Source organism: Rhamphochromis longiceps, linkage group LG12, assembly GCF_057381845.1.
Source record: "Rhamphochromis longiceps isolate RC_006_pf linkage group LG12, R_longiceps_female_GT1.1, whole genome shotgun sequence".
Taxonomy (NCBI): Eukaryota; Metazoa; Chordata; class Actinopteri; order Cichliformes; family Cichlidae; genus Rhamphochromis; species Rhamphochromis longiceps.
The window spans coordinates 33,049,246-33,069,291 of NC_140568.1; the positions used below are offsets into that span (position 1 = coordinate 33,049,246).

The 20,046-nt window shown below is 39.4% G+C and overlaps 3 protein-coding genes across 6 annotated transcripts; 1 reads left to right on the plus strand and 2 right to left on the minus strand.

Moving 5' to 3' along the window:
• Nucleotides 1–955: 955 nt before the first annotated feature.
• LOC146657641 (fatty acid-binding protein, liver-type-like) lies at nt 956–1,957 on the minus strand. Its single transcript, XM_085425901.1, has 4 exons — nt 1,633–1,957; nt 1,361–1,533; nt 1,134–1,226; nt 956–1,043 (listed from the first exon to the last, which is right to left on the minus strand). The coding sequence occupies exons 1-4, from the start codon at nt 1,697–1,699 to the stop codon at nt 993–995; spliced, it is 384 nt and encodes a 127-aa protein (XP_085282027.1). The 5' UTR covers nt 1,700–1,957; the 3' UTR covers nt 956–992.
• Nucleotides 1,958–2,538: 581 nt separating this feature from the next.
• LOC146657642 (isotocin-neurophysin IT 1) lies at nt 2,539–4,270 on the minus strand. 2 transcript variants are annotated; one of them, XM_085425897.1, is made up of 4 exons: nt 4,165–4,270; nt 3,953–4,077; nt 3,466–3,670; nt 2,539–2,684 (listed from the first exon to the last, which is right to left on the minus strand). In XM_085425897.1, the coding sequence occupies exons 2-4, from the start codon at nt 4,070–4,072 to the stop codon at nt 2,539–2,541; spliced, it is 471 nt and encodes a 156-aa protein (XP_085282023.1). In that variant the 5' UTR covers nt 4,073–4,077; nt 4,165–4,270. The 2 variants fall into 2 exon arrangements, with proteins under 2 accessions (XP_085282023.1, XP_085282024.1); XM_085425898.1 differs by having other exon boundaries at nt 3,953–4,074; nt 4,165–4,267.
• Nucleotides 4,271–5,857: 1,587 nt separating this feature from the next.
• znf366 (zinc finger protein 366) lies at nt 5,858–16,039 on the plus strand. Of its 3 annotated transcripts, none has more exons than XM_085425881.1 (7): nt 5,858–5,941; nt 9,355–10,386; nt 10,753–10,920; nt 11,239–11,389; nt 11,864–12,055; nt 14,503–14,677; nt 14,773–16,039. In XM_085425881.1, the coding sequence occupies exons 1-7, from the start codon at nt 5,868–5,870 to the stop codon at nt 15,441–15,443; spliced, it is 2,463 nt and encodes an 820-aa protein (XP_085282007.1). In that variant the 5' UTR covers nt 5,858–5,867; the 3' UTR covers nt 15,444–16,039. The 3 variants fall into 3 exon arrangements, with proteins under 3 accessions (XP_085282007.1, XP_085282009.1, XP_085282008.1); XM_085425883.1 differs by having other exon boundaries at nt 5,891–7,549; XM_085425882.1 differs by having other exon boundaries at nt 5,903–6,033.
• The last annotated feature ends 4,007 nt before the right edge of the window (nt 16,040–20,046 follow it).

The following is a 20,046-nucleotide window of genomic DNA, read 5'->3' on the forward strand; positions in this document are numbered from 1 at the left end:
AGCTTAACTGATCTTTGACTGCACAGATAAAGATGCACACTGATGTTTTGATAGTTTTATTTTATAAAAATTAAAAAAAAATCTAACTGTCTTGCAGATCCTGGGCTAATCACCAACGTAAGCTGGATGCCAAATTTGGTATAAGGGCTTTAACTAAGTTCCTGTCTGTAAGCTGTAAATATTTACAGTGCAGCTTCAAAGTGCCTCAAAGTCTCCTAAATCTCCATTTTTGACAAAGCCAGACATTCTAGTGTTTTGCCAGCATTCAGCTAGATTCAAGCAAGGTCTTTGAGTATCCCGGGTTACATTCATCAAGTTATTTGTTACCACTCACTAGGAAGCAGACATCGTCAATGAAAGCATCTTTTATACTTAACTCTTCACAGCCTCCACATTTTGCAGGAAAGTCTGACAAAGTTGCAAAAATGTCACAATCGCATCAACTTTCACCTTTGCCCCAACAAATTAGAAATACACTTCAAGTCCATGTACTGTAAGCCTCATATATTACATAAGGCGTGGAAATTATTAGACAAATACTGCATTATCAATTAAACGAAATACGTTTTCTGCACAGGATTTTTTGTAAAGGTTTAAACTAATTTTTGACTGTTCTTGTCAATTTCAGGTTATTATGTTATTTTTTTTCCTTTGATTTTTCCACTTCACCTCTTGGTATTATGTATTCCCCACACTTTGTTTACCTTTTTCAACTGGGAACCTATTACCGTTACCATGTTACTGCTTATATTTGTTTAAATAAAGTTTTTTTTAATTTTTTTTTTATTAAAACCCACAAGCAAGCGAAATTTCTGAAACCAAAAGCCCCCAAATTAACTAGTTGGGAGTATTTTTTAAACCAGCTGAGGAACTGGAGCTTGTTCAGTGTAAACCCAAATGAAGCATTTAACAACAGCCTGCTGAACACATACAAGTCAAACCATGACACAGTTGCTTTTTTTCACCCTCCTTTTATTATCATGTATAGAAAGTTACATGCGTTTGCTTGTCGTCTTGTGTACAATGTTTCCAAGAGTCAGTGTCTACAAGGAGAAGAACAAAATGCATTAAATACCAGCTAGTTAATCAACAAGGAAGACTTTAAAGAAAAGAAAGTCAGAAAAACTACTTACTGAAACGAGTGTGTTTGCATCCACCAGTTCCGTGACAGACAGAATGTTCTTCAGGGTGGTCTTCAGCTTATTGCCTTCACGCTGAACCACTCCCTTCAACAAGCATGATAAATGAAGATTAAGCTCAGTGATCAACTATAACATTTAATGCAGACCAAATGCGTTATAAGTGTTTTAGTTGTCATAATTGTGTTTCCTGTAGAATTAAGTTAAGTATCTTGGCTTACCTTGACTTTCTCTCCAGTGGGTGACAGTAGTTCAGCCTCCTGTCCGATAGTGAAATTGCTGACGATGGCATTTGTGCCAGTTGTGAATGTCACTTTGAAGGTGTCACCATTCTCCTCGATCTCAGAGGTGCTCTTAAGATCTTTGATTTTCTGAATGATCTCATCAGACAAACCTGTGGCAGAAAGCAAAAAGTTTGGAAAGCATTGGTCAGATAAATTGTTATTTCAGTTCATTCAGTGCAGGAAGCTTATTAGTTTTGCACAACTCTTACCAACAGCCTTCATGAAAGGCTCGAAGTTCTCCCGAGACTCAAGCTGGTATTTTCCAGAGAAAGACATGTTGGCAGGCAGTGAAGGTAAAGAAAGAGGCGAGTATCTGCCTCTTTTATATTCTCAAGCTACAGCGGATCAATCTTTAACCTCAGGTGCCTGAAATTAAGGAAAGTCCCTACTTCACTACTTCCAGCTTGCTCGCAAAAGATGGGCGGGCAGAGAGATAAAAGACAAAAGTCTTCAGCATGCTGTGTTTATTTGTTTACTGCTTTGTTGCATGCTCTGTGCCCTTCTATGCATGCCCATAGAAGGACACAGAGAACCAAAGTGGACTGACTGCAAAGTTAACCGAAACAAAATTGGATCAAAGGTGAACAGCCTATGAGATAATAGTCCCAACTGTTGCAACAGGGATATTGTGTCACCAGAGTTGCCACAAAAACACACACACACCATCATGTGGGGATCATTTGAATTTGCCAGAGATACTTTGGAGGATTATCTGAAAGATAAAGACTCTTGTGGGCTTTGTATATTTGTTTGCCAAACACAATGCCCTAATACGGTTCAAGCTGTCTTATAAGGAAAAGTATTTGGAAGGTTTGAAATACTGTAATTTTACACACAAGACTTAATCAGGTCAGGGAAAACGACAGCACTTTATACTCTCTTCAAACTTTATTTCAACATGCAGATAACAGGATGACCACAACAAGTATTCACCCCTAATTTCATACATAAAAATAGGCTATATTGACAAAGGCACTCTACAGAAGTACTGCAGGGGAAAAGAGCAAAACCAGCATCATGACAACAAACATAAAAACACAACTATGTGAACTACAAGTCCCATTTAATCCCTACAGCTCGAGAGCTTGCAGTGAGACCTTGACGTCAAGAGCAGCTCATTGGTGGACTCGATGAGGAGAACTGTGGCCAGCCAAATGCAGGAGCCTGAGGATGATGTCACCGGGGTCGCTGCCATCGAACTGGCTGGTTTGTTCATCTCCTTCCTCCTCGATAAGGCAGGATTGATCTGTGGTGCAGCTCTCTGAGGCAGGGTTAAGAACAAATCAGAAGGAGTTATTACCAAAAATGGTCATCGTCTACACTTTATGATCTGTTGTTATCAGTCTTTGTGACCTGTATTCATGGACCCTTAAAGAGCAGGGTAGGGTAAATTAGGTAAATCATCATGACCAAAGTAGTATACTAAAGCATGCAGAGCTCTATTAGGAATAAGATTTATAATTCTTGCATTATTCCTTACATTATATAAAACAACAAAAAAACAACAATGATTACAACTTCAGGTTTGGATGAAAGTCATCATGTTTACACTAGAGAATCTTTGACTTCTGCAGGTTTAGCTATGCTGAACCTTGGACCGGAATAGAGACTGCACAATTTCATGAATCAATCAAGTGCTTGTACCTGATAACCCCCACTAAAGTTTTTCAATGTTATAGCACTTTGTAATTGTACTTCACTACATTTTAGAGGAAAATTTATACTTTTTACTTCATGTTGTTTACTCTAGATACTGTGCCTTTATCAAGTCAGATGTAATTAGCTTATAAAATAGGATGTATGCTTACACAGAACAAGCCACCCAGCTGTAAATATAATAATTACAATCCGCTTGACTGATCAGCTTAAACTATAAACTTTGCTGTCTTTTACTTTAAGCAAATATTGCTAATATAGTACTTCTCTGCTATTTGCTTTAGTTTGCAGGATTATTCTGCAAATAGTAGTGGTATTAATTACTTCAATAAAGGACTAAAATACTCCTTTTACTACTGCTTATATTTACATCAGGATTTTCTGACCTGCATCACAGCAGAGTCCTGAAGCAGCACAGCGTCCTCCTTCAGAACCACAGGGTCGTCCTCCTGCCTGGCAGGGGGTGAGCAGGTAGTTCTCCTCCACACAGTGAGCTGTTTCCGGGGAGCCGAGCAGGCAACCAAGACCTTCCCCGCAGCAGATACTTGGCCCGAAGCAGCGGCCTCTGTCTCCGGGGCCACACGACATGCACTAGAGGTTGAAACAGATGATTATTTTTGGTGTTGCTTTGAACGTCACCATAATTTACTACCTTATAAAGCATTTTTAGGCTTTCTCAGTTTGTATTTTCTTTCTGATGGTTTTGGCCCCTGACCCAAGTTTTTCACACGCATGTCACCTAAATCTCTCTTTAGGCTTTGCATTATCTGAATAAATGAATGAAGAGAAACATGTGCCAGTTTGCTAATAATATTGTCAGAAGCTTCAAAAGCTGCAAAGTTAAAGACCTATTGACTGACTGATTGAGCTTACCTTGCGCAGTGGTGCATCCATTATGGACCTTTTTCCTCCGATAGGGCAGTTGGAGATGTAACACGCTGAACATACAGACAGGAGAAAAAGCAGGCACACAGACACAGCAGCTCCGGTCATTTCTGCTAAGAATGGAAGAGAAAAACAGAGAAAAAAACACTTAGTAAGGCTGACCACAAAATCCACGCTTCACGGAGAGCAAATGTACACACTTGTTAGCTCAAGTTCCTCTTTAGGTTGCTCTTGGATGACTGCTGACTTCTCTGTCTCATACGGTGTTGCTGGTGTGTCTTATATACTTCCAAAGCACCTTTTGAGAGTGACACAGAAACTTAAAAGCCACTTAGAAATCCTTAATGAGGCCTTTTTAATCACCTTAGCAGATGAAGCTGACCACTGTGTGGGCCAGGTCAAAGGGCCTGGTAATTGTGTGGCCTGGTTTGCTTCTTCCTATTGGAGATCATTAGTTAAGGGCTCCTGCTGCGTGACCGTGCATGTTAGAGATGTTAGGAAAGTCAGAGAGGTCAAGAAGAGCAGGCAGCGATGAAATTATTCAAAGCAGGACGGGACAAGAGGGTAGCACCAGTTTAATTTTTTTTTAAAGAACAAAAAAAAGTTAATTTTAAGGATTCAACTTTTTATTACTACCCCTGGGAGGTCAGGAGAGAGTGAAAAAGCTGGTTTTAAAGGTTGACAGAACATTTCTGGCCTGCTGAGCCACCATGTCGGTAAGCAATGCTTCTTGCAGAGCTTGTAAACAAACTCGACAACAAAGCAAGAAACACACATACCCACAAACGTATATACACACATATGCACACCTGAAAATTTCCCTTTCTATTAATAAAGTCCTTAATTCCTCAGAGGAATTGATGCACACATTGTCCAGGGCCGAGGTTAATTGGTCTCATGAGCTAATTAACACAGCTAATGATTGGCCACATCTCATAAAAGACAGTTTCACCGTTTCAATGATATGAGCTCAATTACTGCAGCTCCCTCCTGATTTACTAACTGCCACCTCATCTCAATTAAAAAGCGGCTAACATCGTCATTGTTCAAAAACTTCTGTGCCAACAGAGACGCGTGGGATGTTAATTTACTCAGATTTCACAACCAGAGACAGGTAGCTACAAACGCTATATGATGACAAACAGGACAATAAAGTGGCACTGTAGACAGATAGGCCACTCCTGCCTCCTAGTGGCTGTGCTGACGCATGTCATCTATTTGTACATTTTTCATTGCTGCTGTTTCCATCTGCCACGTGTTTTGTGGGAAGTGGAGAAAATAATGGGAAAACTGATTAAGGTGATCCTGCAATTGATTACCAGAGCAACACACACAATGCATGAAAAAATACAATTTCAAAAGAAAAAAGAAAATAAAACACATCATGTCTCACATGTTTTTTCTCCTGTAATGTGATATATTACACATTGCAGTGTCTCCCTGGCAATCTGTGATGAACATGTACATAACAATCAAGAACCTTTGACAATATTTATTTCACAAGCTCAAGAAATGTTCTATTTTATCTATTTAAAAAAAGATACTTATTTGCTTATAAATATGAAAACAGCCAGTTTTAAGATACATCTCATTGAGCTGGATTAATGGAAAGCATTGCTATCTTCCATCATGATATGTCACTTTGCAGCTATTAAACCTAGAAATTGTGCTGTTTTCAAGTGAAACATCAGCACCCTCCTCCCCACATTCCTCCAAAGGCTATGCAAATCCCTATTTCATAGAGAAATAGAGATGTCTATCTAGTGTTTCCTTATTTTTCTGCAGGAAGGCACTAGGCTTGTTGACTTCCTCTCCCCTCCCTTCCTTCCTTCTCTCCGAAGGTACTCATCTGAAAAATGAGAACAAAGTGATTGTTCCTGTTCTCTTTCTTAAGTCAGTTCAAATGCTATCCGTGGACAGGCGGCTCATTGTCAGGAGAGTTGCAGTGCGAGCAGGAGGGAGAGAAGAGAGGCACAGGTACAGCAGCAGCTACTGCAGCAGCACTTCAGCCCCAGCATCACAGAGAAAATACACACACACACACACACACACTCTGCTACACTCAACTGGTAAGTTACACACGCAGACATATGCTGCAACCGCACACAGCACACACTTACATGGCACTGACTGGCACATGAGGAGGGGCTTCGGGTCTAATGGATTGTTTGGAATGCGTGGTGTGGCGAGGACAGGCTGGGGTCTCTGCACAGAGCAACTTAACTAAGAGTAGTGAAGAGGATAAAAGAGCAGGACAATGTCCAGGAGAGACCCAAAACTTCAGCAGGCGTCTAGGGCTCTTTGAAAATCCTGGAAAGAGGCAGAAAAATCCAGTTTTTGCATTTGGCATCTTGTTGTTGTTGTTGTTTTTTTTATTCCTGTAGATTGATTTTTATGAATTTCCATCCATGTATCTGAGAAAGGGAAATTTACTGGTAGAAATGTGTCATTTTAATGTTTTTCCAGAAGTAAAATGCTAATTATTTGTTGAGGTGGATTTAAATGTCAAAGTTTCACTGGTTTTCATTTCATCGTCACATTAGCTTTTATGACGTTTGTGTTGTAAGAATGCATGCAAAGCTGGATGCAGATGTTGAGCTGAAATACTTAGAAAGCTGATCCTTGATTTGAGATCAACATTTGCTTTCAATTCATCAGTTAAAATGTTTGTCAAGCAAAAATGCCAAAATGTGATGGAATTACAACCTCCACATTACGAGCTTCTGCTATTTTTTTCTTTGACTTGCGTTACTACAATTTTTTTAGTTTTTGCCAGAAAAAATGAGAAAATGTAAGACGTCTCCTTAAATTTCTGGAAACTGTAGCAGGTGTTTTCTTAAAATTTGATACTCATAAATTGAAGCCTTGGGTATTTTTAAAATGTTTACATTTTAAAAGCCAACAGGTATGTAACCTGTGACAGACATGAAGTGGAAACTGTAGTCATGCAAGCAGTGGACTGGTACAGGTCTCAGCAGTTTCTCACTGATAAGCACTACAGTGTTAACAGGAATAGAATTAATCTGCACCACTATTTTAAATGTCATGCAGAAGTAAGATAGTTCCCCTCTGACTATCTTCATCTTTACATCCATTACAATCATCTATTCTATATTTCTATATCATACAGATGCAAACTGCAGTTTTGTGATTTTGCTTAAGTGAACTCCAGTAAAGTTTTGGCTATCAGTCCAAAAAAGAAAAAGAAAAGAAAGAAGGATGACGAGCACAGAGAAAAAGAGATGGAGAAGCGAAAAGGGGCCAGGAGGTAGAGGCGAACTTCTCACAGATAACTTCCTAATTTCAGACAAGGAGAAGATCTGTGAGAAACGAAGAAGTGAAAGGTTTCAGGTTGAAACCTGAAAGGTGTGGGTGTCAACGCCACACCGTGCATGCGTGTGTGTGTCCGCTTGCATTCCTTTCCTCAGGAATCTTCAGAGAAGTGGTTTCATGTCATAAATAGAAACAGGACACAGTTTCATTTGATGCACTTTTGTCAAGTCTTTCTCCAAATGTTACAACTGGAAATATATGTAAGCAGTGGTGGAAAGTAAACACATGCAAGAACTGAACTTGAAAGCAAATGTAAGGTATTTATAGTTTATTTACTTCCTTATTTGTATAGATTTTATTTGACAGCTACTTGCTATTTTTCAAATTAAGAATTAAAATAAATGCATATGATGGAAAGTATATTACTGATTTTCAAACCAGTCATTCACAGTGTATTATTTTGCAAAATGGCAATGCCCCTCATAGATATGAGTTCCTGCTTAAGATTTCTGAGGTTTAACCAGCTTGTTTTTGCACCACGTTGTTTTTTGCTAAATCCTTTCTTCACCTTTATGATGTTTTCCCCCATCAATGTCAAGAAAGCATGATAAGATGGATGCATTTTTTGTGTAGTCAGTAGCAGTTATTTCTGATTGTGTCATTCTTATAAAGAGTGTATAAAGAGTCCCATTAAATACGTGTTAATGTGTGAAACATTTAAAACTAGTGGATACTGGGGACAAATGTAATATATATTTTTTAAAAACATTTTCCTCACAGGCTAATTGAAATACACTTGTCATCTCCTGATAAACAAAACACAAATGTGCACCAACTAATAGTACAACTGATATCTTGTCAATAATGGGAACAGGGCTAAAATACCTATTTTAATGCAAGAAACCAGAGTTTTACAACTGAGCCCTTGATGGGGGAAATAGTAACAGAAGAGGGTGGAAAATGTAACACTGAAAAAATACATCATACTAACTGGGTAAATCTCAAACAGAAGCAATCTTCAAAGTAATCACCTTACTAACTAAAAATGTTCAGCCTTTGTACTTTCAAATTTATTTTGATATCAGGCAATCTGTGCATTCAAGGCAAACATCTCTTTTGATTTTCCCAGCAACATTGGCGACTATTCCAGAACCAACTAGATTTTGATTCTGTGAACTGAGTTAAAAGTACATTTAACTCAAATGCACAGACGATACGATGACAGAACAATTTCTAACCTGACATACATTAATAGACATCATAGATATTAATAGATCCTACCAATAATAACACAAAAGGATCATGTGAAGAACATATTAATATATTTATTTAAAAGGACCAGAAGTGAAATATATAAAAAATGTATGTGTATGATATAATGCATGACACATGTATTGCACAAACAAACTGACACGTTCTTTCTGTCAGTAGTTCGACTAATATTGTCATTTTAAATGTAGTTTAGTCAAATATTTCTATTTTCTCATCACCCTTGTCATCACCACAGACAGACATAGTGCCTGCAATTGTAAATGTTACAAGTATCACTGATGTCACACCAATGTTGCTGACTTGCATTCTACTGTGGTTGGCGACATTGATATTAGTACTGGTTGTTCGTGTTAGTTTCTAAGATATAGCGAGGACAGAACAGATGCAAGTCTAAATGCACATTATTTGAAGGCAGCAGAAGAAAATACATGTAATCACTCGAAGATGGTTCTGGTTTCAGGACTTGCTTCGTGTTACTGTTACTCTTCTTTAAACCAGTCAATTCCTGACTTTTACTCTTGTAAATTCCTGAAAGAAAATTCATTTTATACTGGATAAAGTATTGGGATAGTTTTTGATGCTTCAGTTTTTCTGTGTGATTATGATGAAACTGTCAGGCTCACTCAAAAGTTAAAAGGAAAACTTCAAAGATCCACATTTTATATGAAGAACTAAAAAGCCCTTTATTTTTATGTCATGTCTTGCTTGCCTTCTGCATCATCAAGTGAGCTTTGTAAGCTCACAAGTAGTTTTAACAGACTCCCTCTAGTAAAAGATTTGATTAAATACTTTCTTCCCTGTTGTTACTGGAGATATTTAACAACTTCTTTTCCTTTTTCATGCAGAAAGAAGATGGAAAAAGATAGAGTAAGCATCTCACCGCGAAGAAGTCCTCCCCTCCGAGAAGAGCTAAGACAAACATCTCAGCGCAGTTTCTACCTAAGCCCAGCTCCGCTCTTTATTCAGCCCCCCAAATTTTCTCCAGCTAGATATCCCAGCATATCACCCACCAGAGATGCCTACAGTGCTTTTAGTCCACCTCTTTTCTTTCCCATGCTTGGCCCCAGTTACACCCTCAAAGAAGGATCCCAAAAACGCAAAAGGACTCCCTTAAAAGTAGATGGCCATGAGGGAGGTGAATCTCCTGAGAAGGAGGCAGAAGAGGCAGAAGAAAGCCGCAGTAAGAAGACAGTGGACCTGCCACACATTCCCTTTTCCCTCCCACCTCGTCCGTTTCCGTCTCCATCTCCAAAACCCATCCCTGGCATGATCGAGCTCAACAGCCTGCAGCTTCAACACAGACCTCCAGATGTGAATTTTCCTGTGCAGGTAAAACAGGAGCCACTCAGTCCTTCCCCCATCTGGCCACCCTCTCCTCTGCTTCTTCACCCGCCCTACTTCCCACCTCTCCACCACAGCCTTCTCCCTTACCCCTTCTTTATGCCTGGCCCTATCATGCACCACCCCCCTGGTGGTTTCTACCCCAGAGAGGACCTCCGCCCCAGTCATAGCGCCCGTGAAGGAGCTCCTCGAAGTGGTACGAGCAGCGCTGAGAAGCTCGGTCTCAATGTTCACGTAGATGACAGCTACTATGTGGACGTTGGCGGAGACCAGAAGAGATGGAAGTGTCGAATGTGTGAGAAGTCCTACACATCCAAGTATAACCTGGTCACACACATCCTGGGTCACAACGGCATCAAACCACACGGATGTCACCTGTGTGGGAAGCTATTTAAGCAGCTGAGCCACCTGCATACACACCTACTCACACACCAGGGAATGAGGCCCCACAAGTGCCAGGTGTGCCACAAGGCCTTCACCCAGACCAGCCACCTGAAGAGACACATGATGCAGCACAGTGACGTGAAGCCATACAGGTAAATTATTTTTACATACAATATGTCAAAGAGGTAGCCATCGTGATGTTGAGTATCTTGGCAGTCACCATCTTGGTGTTCTGAAGCTGGAGGTAATGAATAAGGGGTGAAACCAAACAGATGTCGATCGCAAGCTAACCCAAATCACCTTAGCAGTTGAGTTCCCTTCCCCTTAGACTTCCATACAGTTGGACTATTTGTCAGCCTGTGGAGTGGCCTCCTGTGTAGAATTAGGCTTATAATCTACTTTTTACCAGCTTTACACCAGTTTTACTTTCATTTCCACTCATTCCAATATATTGCATAGAGTTTCTGCTGTTTAATGCCTAGATTTCCTGCTCATTCACACTTTTTCTGCACCTCCAGCTGCAGTGTGTGTGGTCGAGGTTTCGCTTATCCCAGCGAGCTTCGAGCCCACGAGCTGAAGCATGAAAAAGGTCAAGAGAATGTATGTGTGGAGTGTGGTCTAGACTTCCCCACACTGGCACAGCTAAAGAGGCACCTGACCGTCCACCGAGGTCCCACATTGTACAGGTGAGCTCATTTCCTTCCTTTCATATTCTTATGTTCATATTCTTGTTATTGTTTAAAGTAAGCAGTTAGTTGGCTTAGCACAGCAGCTCAAGCTCCACCCATTGGGGACATCCACTAATTCTTTCCAAGAAATAGATTTTTTTTTTTTTTTAATTTTAAATGAGGCTAACCTCTTGCTGGCTATGGCCTCAGATTTTCTGCGCAATATTAATTATTCGTGGAACTCCTGGCACAAAAGTGTATTTTTATATATGCATTTCCCACATTGTTGAGACATTCCAGCAGGCTAACTGCAAATGTTGGTTGCTGTGTGTGCAGGTGTACAGAGTGCCAGAAGACTTTCCAGTATCCCAGTCAGCTTCAGAACCACATGATGAAACACAAAGACATCAGACCGTATATCTGCAGTGAGTGTGGGATGGAGTTCATCCAGTCGCACCACCTGAAACAGCACACGCTCACTCATAAAGTAGGTGGTTTATGAGGATTAAAAAATGAAATTTGAAAGTTGTTTTTCTCTCTTGTTTTTTAATGGCATCCAAGAATTATCAGCTTGCCCAGTTTACATTTTGGATAGTAAAAATGTCAGCCATGAAGCAGTTTCCTCTTGAATTTTGACTGAAGCTACTTTTAACTGCTTAACATCCAGTTTTTATTCTTTAGTAGCATTAGAGTTTAGACAAACCACCTTTATACACGTCCTGTATTAGCATGCCCAAGCTCTAAAATGCACAACTTATTGTTTATACCATTATATTTACAACTGTAGCAGCGATAGTTTCATCAAATAGATATTTTATATTTCGTAAATAAATGTAAATGCATTTCCACTGGCACTGCCTGGCATATTTGTTATCAGGGGACGATCTGGCCTCTCTAAAGCAAACCAGAAGAATGACTCGTCTTTCTCACACCACTACTTCCACGTTATCTTGTTCTTCAGGGGGTGAAGGAGCACAAGTGTCGCATCTGTGGTCGTGAATTCACCCTGTTGGCCAACATGAAGCGTCACGTCCTCATCCACACCAACATTCGGGCCTACCAGTGCCACATGTGCTTTAAGAGTTTCGTCCAGAAACAGACTCTAAAGGCTCACATGATCGTCCACTCGGACATCAAGCCCTATAAATGCAAGGTTGGTCGAGTTTGGCATGTGAGATGTGGCTCTTTCTTTTGGCCTTCTGTACAGCAAATTTCCCAAAGGTTCACGTGTTCGAATGACAAAGCACGTTAGTGGCCTCAGTAAGTATGACTCATGTCTGCGCTGTCAGGTGATCTCATTATGGAGTGACAAAGTCCATAGGAGAAGAAGAATATAAATTTGTAATTTAACTTACATGACATGACATCTCCCTGGCCTGTCAAAACCTGCTCTGTATTCAGTTAGTAACTGGAGGTGTTGGAGGTCAGTATGGCACATTTTGTGTCCATATGTGCGTCCATGAAGTCGGAATCAATTATTTCATTTAAATGAGATTTTTTAATTATAGAGATACTCTTATTTTTTCCTGAAGTATAGAAAAATTACCCACAGAAAAAAGTCACTCCCCTCAGCAGGAAAACCACAGAACTGGCAACCCAAGTGAAGACAGGATTATCAGTATGACAAAAAACTAGCCCTTTCCTGCCCTATCACAACAAAATCGAGCCACAGTGTTTCTACACCATATGACTGAGCTAGTTTCCAGCAGTGTTCCTCTAAAGGGCAAACTGGTAAAAGTGTAACATCACATTTGTAGGATATCATTATGAAATTGCTGTTAGCAACCACTAAACCACAGTTTAAGCCTCCAACAAAAAGAGAAAATGAAGCAAAACAGTTTGCCAGGTATGTCTGAAAGCAGTAAAATCCATCTACTGTGACTTATAAAGTTTAATATTTATCTTATCACACTGAAATGTAATCCCATGTAGCAAAGGGCTTGATGTGGAACATTTTTGGGGGGTAGAGTGAGGATAGCTATTTCCACTCTTCTTGCTAAGCTAAGTTAATGAGCTAGACACATGTGTAATGGACAAAATGTTATTTTATTATTACATTTACAGCAATACACAAATCATGACATCATAAATGGGCCTTAAAAACATAAAACAGCTGTTAGAAAAATGCAAGCTGTAAAACATATATATTTATTTACATATGAAGCAAATACATACTTTCACTGGTAATCAGTAGAAGGCACGAACTGTAGTAAGATGAGAAGCAGCAGGTCATTGTTAGCTACAGGTCTGGTTGCTATTTCAGTTTCATTTTATGCCTTTAATACTCAGTTATTTTACTATAAGGAGTAAATAAAGGCATCTAAAATGCAAGTGTCTCCCTTTTTGCAAGATACACAAACCAAGTCTTGATAATCACAGCCAGGAACTAGGCTTGTAATTTGTAGTGGCAGCTGCTGTTAAAGAATTTGTCTGTTTTGACCTTGGTTTTTGGTACAACTTGAGGACTGAGACGATGACCAGATAGCAGAGAGGCTTATGGGAGTGGGAGCCTCCTTGTCCATAGGAAGGATATCGCCGCACAAACTGCCTCTCTAACAATGGCCCGTTGGCCTCCCCGGAGAACAAGCCCCGCAAATAGATTTCATCTTGCTTTCTCTGCTGCTGGAGGCAGCTTCCTGTTTTCTCACGGTCCTCTTGGACAGTTTACAGTCCCTCTCTCCTCCTGAAGGAAAGGACCACCCTTATAAAAAAGAATGCAGAGGAAGGACAGCACAGGAGTTGCCCTTCCCTGTTCTCCTCCTGGCCCTGTCTCAGTGTTGCTTCCTCTCTCTCTCTCTCTCTCTCTGTCTTTTTCTTTCTGTTTTTCTTGTGTGTGTGTGTCCTTGCTTGTGTGTGAGGGGGGAAGACAGAGAGGAAATGAGGAAAATAACTATAGAAGGAGGGAGAAAGAATGTGTGTATGTATGCATGTCTGAAAGACTTCGCATTCATTCATGATTACGTGTAAACTCTGCAACTCAGCATCTGAGAAAATTAGTCATCTAACAAAGGAGATCTGGTAGAGAGAAAAATAACAGGTAATTAGGGCTTGCCTGTTATTGTTGGATGTGGACACAGTGTTTACTCACTGATGAAAAGCTTGAGTATCACCTTTAATACTCGATTCTTACACTTTGAATTTGAATCTGAGAAATATGCTTTGTTTTTAATCACTCCATTCATCTGACCACTGCAGCTGTTACAAATGAGCTTAAAATATTATTTTTATTGCAGATAGTTTATAAGGTTTGTAAGGTATTAATGCTTGTGCGTGTTTATATTATTCAAATTGTAGCAAAAATTCGAATTCAGAATTTTACATTGTATTGATAACATGTAAATTTTAATACAAAAATATCTTGGCCTTTTCACTTTTCAAGCCAGAAAATTGGCAACTGGATGGGTTGTTAACATAATATTCACTTATTTTTTTTAATGACTTGAAATAAAAGCAAGAGATTAAAATGTACTTACCTGAGAAACCTTGCGAATGATTCAGGATGCATAGCCTATGCATCACTGTTAATAATGTGTCAAATTAAACCCGAGGTCTTAATGAGTTCCTAATATCTGGACATGTATTCTCTCTCTTCTCTTTCAGCTTTGTGGGAAAGAATTCAACAGGATGCACAACCTAATGGGCCACATGCATCTCCACTCAGACAGCAAACCCTTCAAATGCCTATACTGCCAGAGCAAGTTCACACTGAAGGGGAACCTCACCAGACATATGAAGGTTAAACATGGTGTCATGGACAGAGGCCTGGATGAGAGACGTAAGTGTGCACACACTGCTGATGATGTATATTGTTTATGTATTTTAGTAAAATTTGTTGTGAAATGTAACTTTTTTTTCTCCCTGTGATTTCAGTATTTAGGCAAAGAGGGCGTTTCTGTCTGACCACCCCGATGGACCTCCTCACCCACTTCAGCCAAGAGGAACCGTTTGACCTCTCCCAGAAACCCCCGGGTCTGCCCAGCCTCCGTCTCTCCCAGTCTGATGGTGAGAGCGTCCCGGGAAGCTCCTGTCAGGAGGAGGAGGATGAGGAGAGTTTGTACAGGAGCCAGTACAGCCCTGAAGTAGACCACCACGAGGAAGCAGGTGCTCAGTACATCCCTGAGCTGGAGGAAAGAAGGCAGGGATCCCCTGGTGAACCGAGGGAAGGCAAGAGACAGAAACAGCAGAAGTACCAGGAAAGTTTAGAGGATGAGACGTTTGAGAGGGAGTCAGTAGCAGAAGGTCAATCTAAAGTTCCCAGAGGTAACAAGGTGCAGCTATTGGAGTCCGAGACATCCTATGAATCAGATGCAGAATTAGGTGAGCAGGTGTGCCGCCAAAAAATGGTCTGTAGACAGTCATATGAATATGACTCAGAAGAAGAAGAAGCACATCAGCTAGAGCTAGATGAACCAAAACAAAGAAAAGAAAAGTTGGATAACTTTCACAAGGCCATCGATGTGGAAGAGACAAACAAATACGAGCGCATTGCTCAAAGAGTTTACAGGTCAAACGGTGAAGAAGACAAACATGAAGAAAAGTGAGTCAAAGACTCAGAAGATAATTAAATGTGTAGCATTGTTTCTTGTTTAAAACTAAGTGGTTGTTTTGGAGGGCAACGACAATATGCATGCTTCCAAACATCTCTGATTAGGGAAGGGTGGTGAGTAGCAGCGAATGAACTTGTTGTTTATTACCAGAGCAAAAAAATCAAGAATAAATACAAGCTGTGAAGAATATTGCATGTAAAAAACATATCAAATTATCATTAATAGTGACTGACAGAAGCTTTGGCTGGAAACGTGCGATGTAAATAAAATGCAAACAGATATTTAATGTTTTAGTTTTTTACAAATCATTTTGAAATGTTGCTTAAATATGTAACTCTGGTTTGACTCAGAATCTAATCTGTGATATTAAAATTTTAAGTGTTACTGATCACACCATTGTACATGCTCTACTCTTGTTTGTGTGATATTGTTCTAAAAGTCAGCAAAAAACTGGATGAAAAATGTTTTTGACAGACACAATTGAAAAAAAAAAGCTAAAATAATTTTGTTTTTTTACATTCTATGTCTCGATTGTTTTTTATGCACATGCTCTTTTTTGGAGATATTTCTGTGTTTTATTGCAATGTTGGTGATCTGAATATGATTCTGATGAATAAATACTGAAATAAAAGCTTGAATACACAAACTTGATGCTTTTTCTCACTAAATGCCTTATAAACATCGCTGCAAATGTCTTTACAGCATATGAGCCTAGATGCTAAATTTCGATTCTCTCCGTCTCGCACATACCGAGCGAGAAATGATTGCTGCTAGTTTCAGAAAGCTTGCCTCTATCCTCCTGCTTCTCTTTCAAAGCAGAGGAAGAGGAAGAGAAAACACCTCTCCCCTTCTCTCTTTTAGGTTGTGATCAAACAGCAGTGACGGACACAGTGGGTGTCCCAGACAAAGGCTTCATATGTCTGTATGACTCAGAATAAAGCATTGTTTCTCCTCGTTGCAGAAGTCTCACTGAAAATAGAAATACTACATGAAAAAATGTTGTACAATGCGCTGTGTGGGATAACTCGCACTTAAGATTGCTGGATTATAAAGAAATGAGCAAAATGTGACTATAAACATTACTTACTATGCTTCAGTCCACAGTATGTGCTGTGGGCTACATCTCATATAATCATGCCAGTTCAGGTAAACAGTCATTTCTTGTCAGATGAAATGCAGAACAGCAGCTTCTCTATTTTGACCAGCGACGACCACCGTGTCCAAAAGAGCGAAACTGCAAACAGTTTGAGGAAGTTCTCACATCCTCCTCTTCTTTCCTTTCCTCACCTACATGTTTCAGTCCCAGCCACTTGCCTGAAGAGAAACCACAGAGAGTCGGCCGTATCACCATCTCCTGTTCACAGTTAGCTCCTCTTTATCTAATCTCCTCTGAAAAAGCATGTTGATCACGTTGAGTCCATCACTTTTTCGTGAACTGAAACTTGAGAGACAATGAGAAGCCAAAGATGAATCAGACACAGGGGAGAACAGGTAAATACGTCTCGGGTGGGAAAATGAATCTCGTGGTTAAAAACAAAAAAACAGCTCGAGCTCTGTGAAAACACTGACCATAAGCATCATGCCATCAGTGGTTACTCAGAGACATTCAAATCACACAACCTTTGTGCTATGCTCTATAAACTGAAGAAGAAAGTAGTTGACCAACAGGAATAACCCTCTAAACCAGGGATGGCAAACTCATTTTAGCTTGAGGGTTGCATTCAGCCTACTTCTGTTGCGGGCTGGAAGAGTGAAACTGCACTTCCTGTCAGTGTTCAGTGTTCACGTCTCAGTTTTTCTACAAGACAAATGTGTAAAATTATATAATAGAATTTAAGTGTTTTCGCAGGTCTTTGCAATCAGGGAACAAAGAAAATATTCATTCTAATTAACACACATAGAAAATTATTCAGGGCAGCGCTGTGGTCCGGCACTATCACCTCCCAGCAAGAAGGTCCTGAGTTTGACTCCACCACCAGGCCGGGGCCTTTCTGTGTGGACTTTGCATGTTTTTGTCTGGGTACTCTGGCTTCCTCTCACAGTCTGAAGGCATGCAGTTAGTGGGGTTAGGTCAATTTGTGATTCTAATGCACTCATAGGTGTGAATGTGAGTGCAAATGGTTATCTTTCTCTCTGTGTTAGCCAGGCTAACTGTCCAGGGTGGACACCGCCTCTCAGCCTATGGTAGTTGGGATAGGCTGCAGTGCTCCCCTCCCCCCATGACCCTGATAAGGATAATCCTATTCCCATTTTTCCAAAACGCTGCTTTACCCAAACCATACTGTAGGTTGTGCTAGGGTTGTCATCTGTCTTAAGTCCAATAAATTATTGTTATGATGTTTTCTGTTTCATAATACTGTGATTAAAAAGTTGAGTCAAGGACTGTTTCGGAAAACATTTTGTAACTCAAATGGCTGATAATGACAACAGTTTAAAAGTCTTGGAAAGAAAATTCAACTAAACTTGTGAAAAAATAGGAGTCACAACACTTGGCTGGAAAGTTGGGCTGTATATTACAGCGCGGTTCATGTCCTGCTATCCTGTTTCATCCGGAATGTATTTGAATACTGTTATATAAGCAGGCAAATTACAGCAAGCCGTTTTGGGTTTTTTTGTAGGGTTTTTTTACACAATAAATGTTTTCGAAATCATGCACATTCAAGAAGGAACTCAGGATGAGTTGATAACCAGACTGAGGATTGGTATCTTGTAACTTTTTATAATGTGGCTAAAATTGTTTCTCCTTTTAGAGATTCTTATAATTGTCTCATTGTGTAATGTACATTTATTTAATGTCTTAAATACAAATTAAATAAAATTCAGACTATCACGCTGCTCATCCTAGCTATCCTTATATGATAAATTTATCCATTATATTTTGCAGACACATACTATTGGTCAAGCATGCATGTGTTCAATGACAGTTCACATCTATTGCATAAAAAGCCTCCCTACAAAATGCTTTGTCATTCCCTGTATAATGCAGTTCTTTTATCACATCGCACCAACCTGCACCAACGTCCTCTAACACTATGGATGAGAAATAAAAAAGGGAAGCAGCAAGGGGCTGCCCGTAAGCAAGATCCTGAAAACAAATACTTCTGATTTTTTTTTCATCTCTAAACCACAAACATACCTTTTTTTAACATGATGAGAGAAGTGTGGGTTTTAAAACGTGATTTTCAATAAAGGTTCTGTAGACTTTGTATGGCCTTTTGCATAATGGCAAAACAGAAAGGCACAAGATGATATCAGAAATCCCAGTAATGGAACTGAATGGTACACTTCTTGTTTACTTGTAGTGACTACACTGTAATGCATCTCAGGTACAAATTTCCTGTTTTGCTGGTCACTGAGAAAATGAGATGGTGCTAAAATTCTTCCATGTTTTGTTTAACAGAGTGGTCCCACCCTAGTCTCAACCTGTCACCTCCTTTGACCCACAGCCAAGGAGCTAACTGTAATAATAGCTGAGGGCTGTCCTCCTGCAGCTGAACAAAAATACTGGCTGACAAACACAGAGGTGACGGGGGCAACAGCTTTTTACGGACAAATTAATGCACATTTAGGTAAACAAAGTGAGACAACTCAACTCCACATTTATGTCCAACTTCCTGCTTAATTTTGGTGGTTTGCTAGTATTTTTGGGGCTGCCTGCAGTCTAATGAACATGAGAGGACAGATCTAGTAAGCCCTATTGAAAAGCTTGATGAAGCAGTGGTGCTCAATAACTAGCAATGGACCTCTTCATGGCTTTATGTGCAACACAGCATGGCAAAGTGAAGCTCCTTCACTTTTACAGCTGTGTGTGTTTTCCTGTTCTGTCTCTTTCTTATATGAACAGTGCCCTCTATTGTCAAAGAGCAGGTTCTTCTCAAGTATTTCACTCTCGCTTGCAACATAGAATATTATTTATGTTTAACAGATTTTGGGAGTGACCAAAAGTAGCTTCTCTTTCATTTTGATGTGACTTTAATTACCAAAGCCAATCAAGAAATATGTAAACAAATGAATCCAAAAAATCCCAAAAATGTCAAAAATAGAATATAAACTAATATTAATGAATTACACATACATCACACCAAATGTAACAAGCTGCAAAGTATTATAGTTTATTATTTAAAGATAGATAGATAGATAGATAGATAGATAGATAGATAGATAGATAGATAGATAGATAGATAGATAGATAGATAGATCAACTATTTGTTGGTTAAATAAAAACGTTTTCAAGTTATTTTGATCAGAAAATGTTTATCGCTTTTCATCTACACGTAGAAGCTGATACCAAAGTGGAAGTTAGCAACCTTGTGGTGAAACTTGTGGTTAGTAGGCTGGAAGTGTGTATTCTCTACATTATCTGCAAGTCATTCCTGATAAATTTCAGGAAATCAAAACATTTCCTGTAAAGTATTTTGTTGCTTGGTGCACACAGCAAGGTAGAACAGTAAAAATTATTAGATTAAGTTAAATTAAATATCAATAATATCTCATTTTAACTTCATTAATAATTCATTGACTCATAAACATGTACGAATTGTGTTTATAAATAAGTTTTAAGTTTTAATTTGTTTTTATAGGTAGCAACAAAAAACAA

What these genes read in the sequence shown, in the direction of transcription:
- LOC146657641 (XM_085425901.1), bottom strand. Translation starts at nt 1,699, where the DNA reads ATGTCTTTCTCTGGAAAATACCAGCTTGAGTCTCGGGAGAACTTCGAG. An exon ending in CCACTGGAGAGAAAGTCAAG is followed by an intron (nt 1,227 to 1,360) that starts GTAAGCCAAGAT and finishes TGCTTGTTGAAG; the next exon opens with GGAGTGGTTCAGCGTGAAGG. An exon ending in ATGCAAACACACTCGTTTCA is followed by an intron (nt 1,044 to 1,133) that starts GTAAGTAGTTTT and finishes TTCTCCTTGTAG; the next exon opens with ACACTGACTCTTGGAAACAT.
- LOC146657642 (XM_085425897.1), bottom strand. Translation starts at nt 4,072, where the DNA reads ATGACCGGAGCTGCTGTGTCTGTGTGCCTGCTTTTTCTCCTGTCTGTA. An exon ending in TGGATGCACCACTGCGCAAG is followed by an intron (nt 3,671 to 3,952) that starts GTAAGCTCAATC and finishes TTCAACCTCTAG; the next exon opens with TGCATGTCGTGTGGCCCCGG. An exon ending in AGGACTCTGCTGTGATGCAG is followed by an intron (nt 2,685 to 3,465) that starts GTCAGAAAATCC and finishes ACCCTGCCTCAG; the next exon opens with AGAGCTGCACCACAGATCAA.
- znf366 (XM_085425881.1), top strand. Translation starts at nt 5,868, where the DNA reads ATGCTATCCGTGGACAGGCGGCTCATTGTCAGGAGAGTTGCAGTGCGA. An exon ending in GGGAGAGAAGAGAGGCACAG is followed by an intron (nt 5,942 to 9,354) that starts GTACAGCAGCAG and finishes TTTTTCATGCAG; the next exon opens with AAAGAAGATGGAAAAAGATA. An exon ending in CGAGGTCCCACATTGTACAG is followed by an intron (nt 10,921 to 11,238) that starts GTGAGCTCATTT and finishes CTGTGTGTGCAG; the next exon opens with GTGTACAGAGTGCCAGAAGA.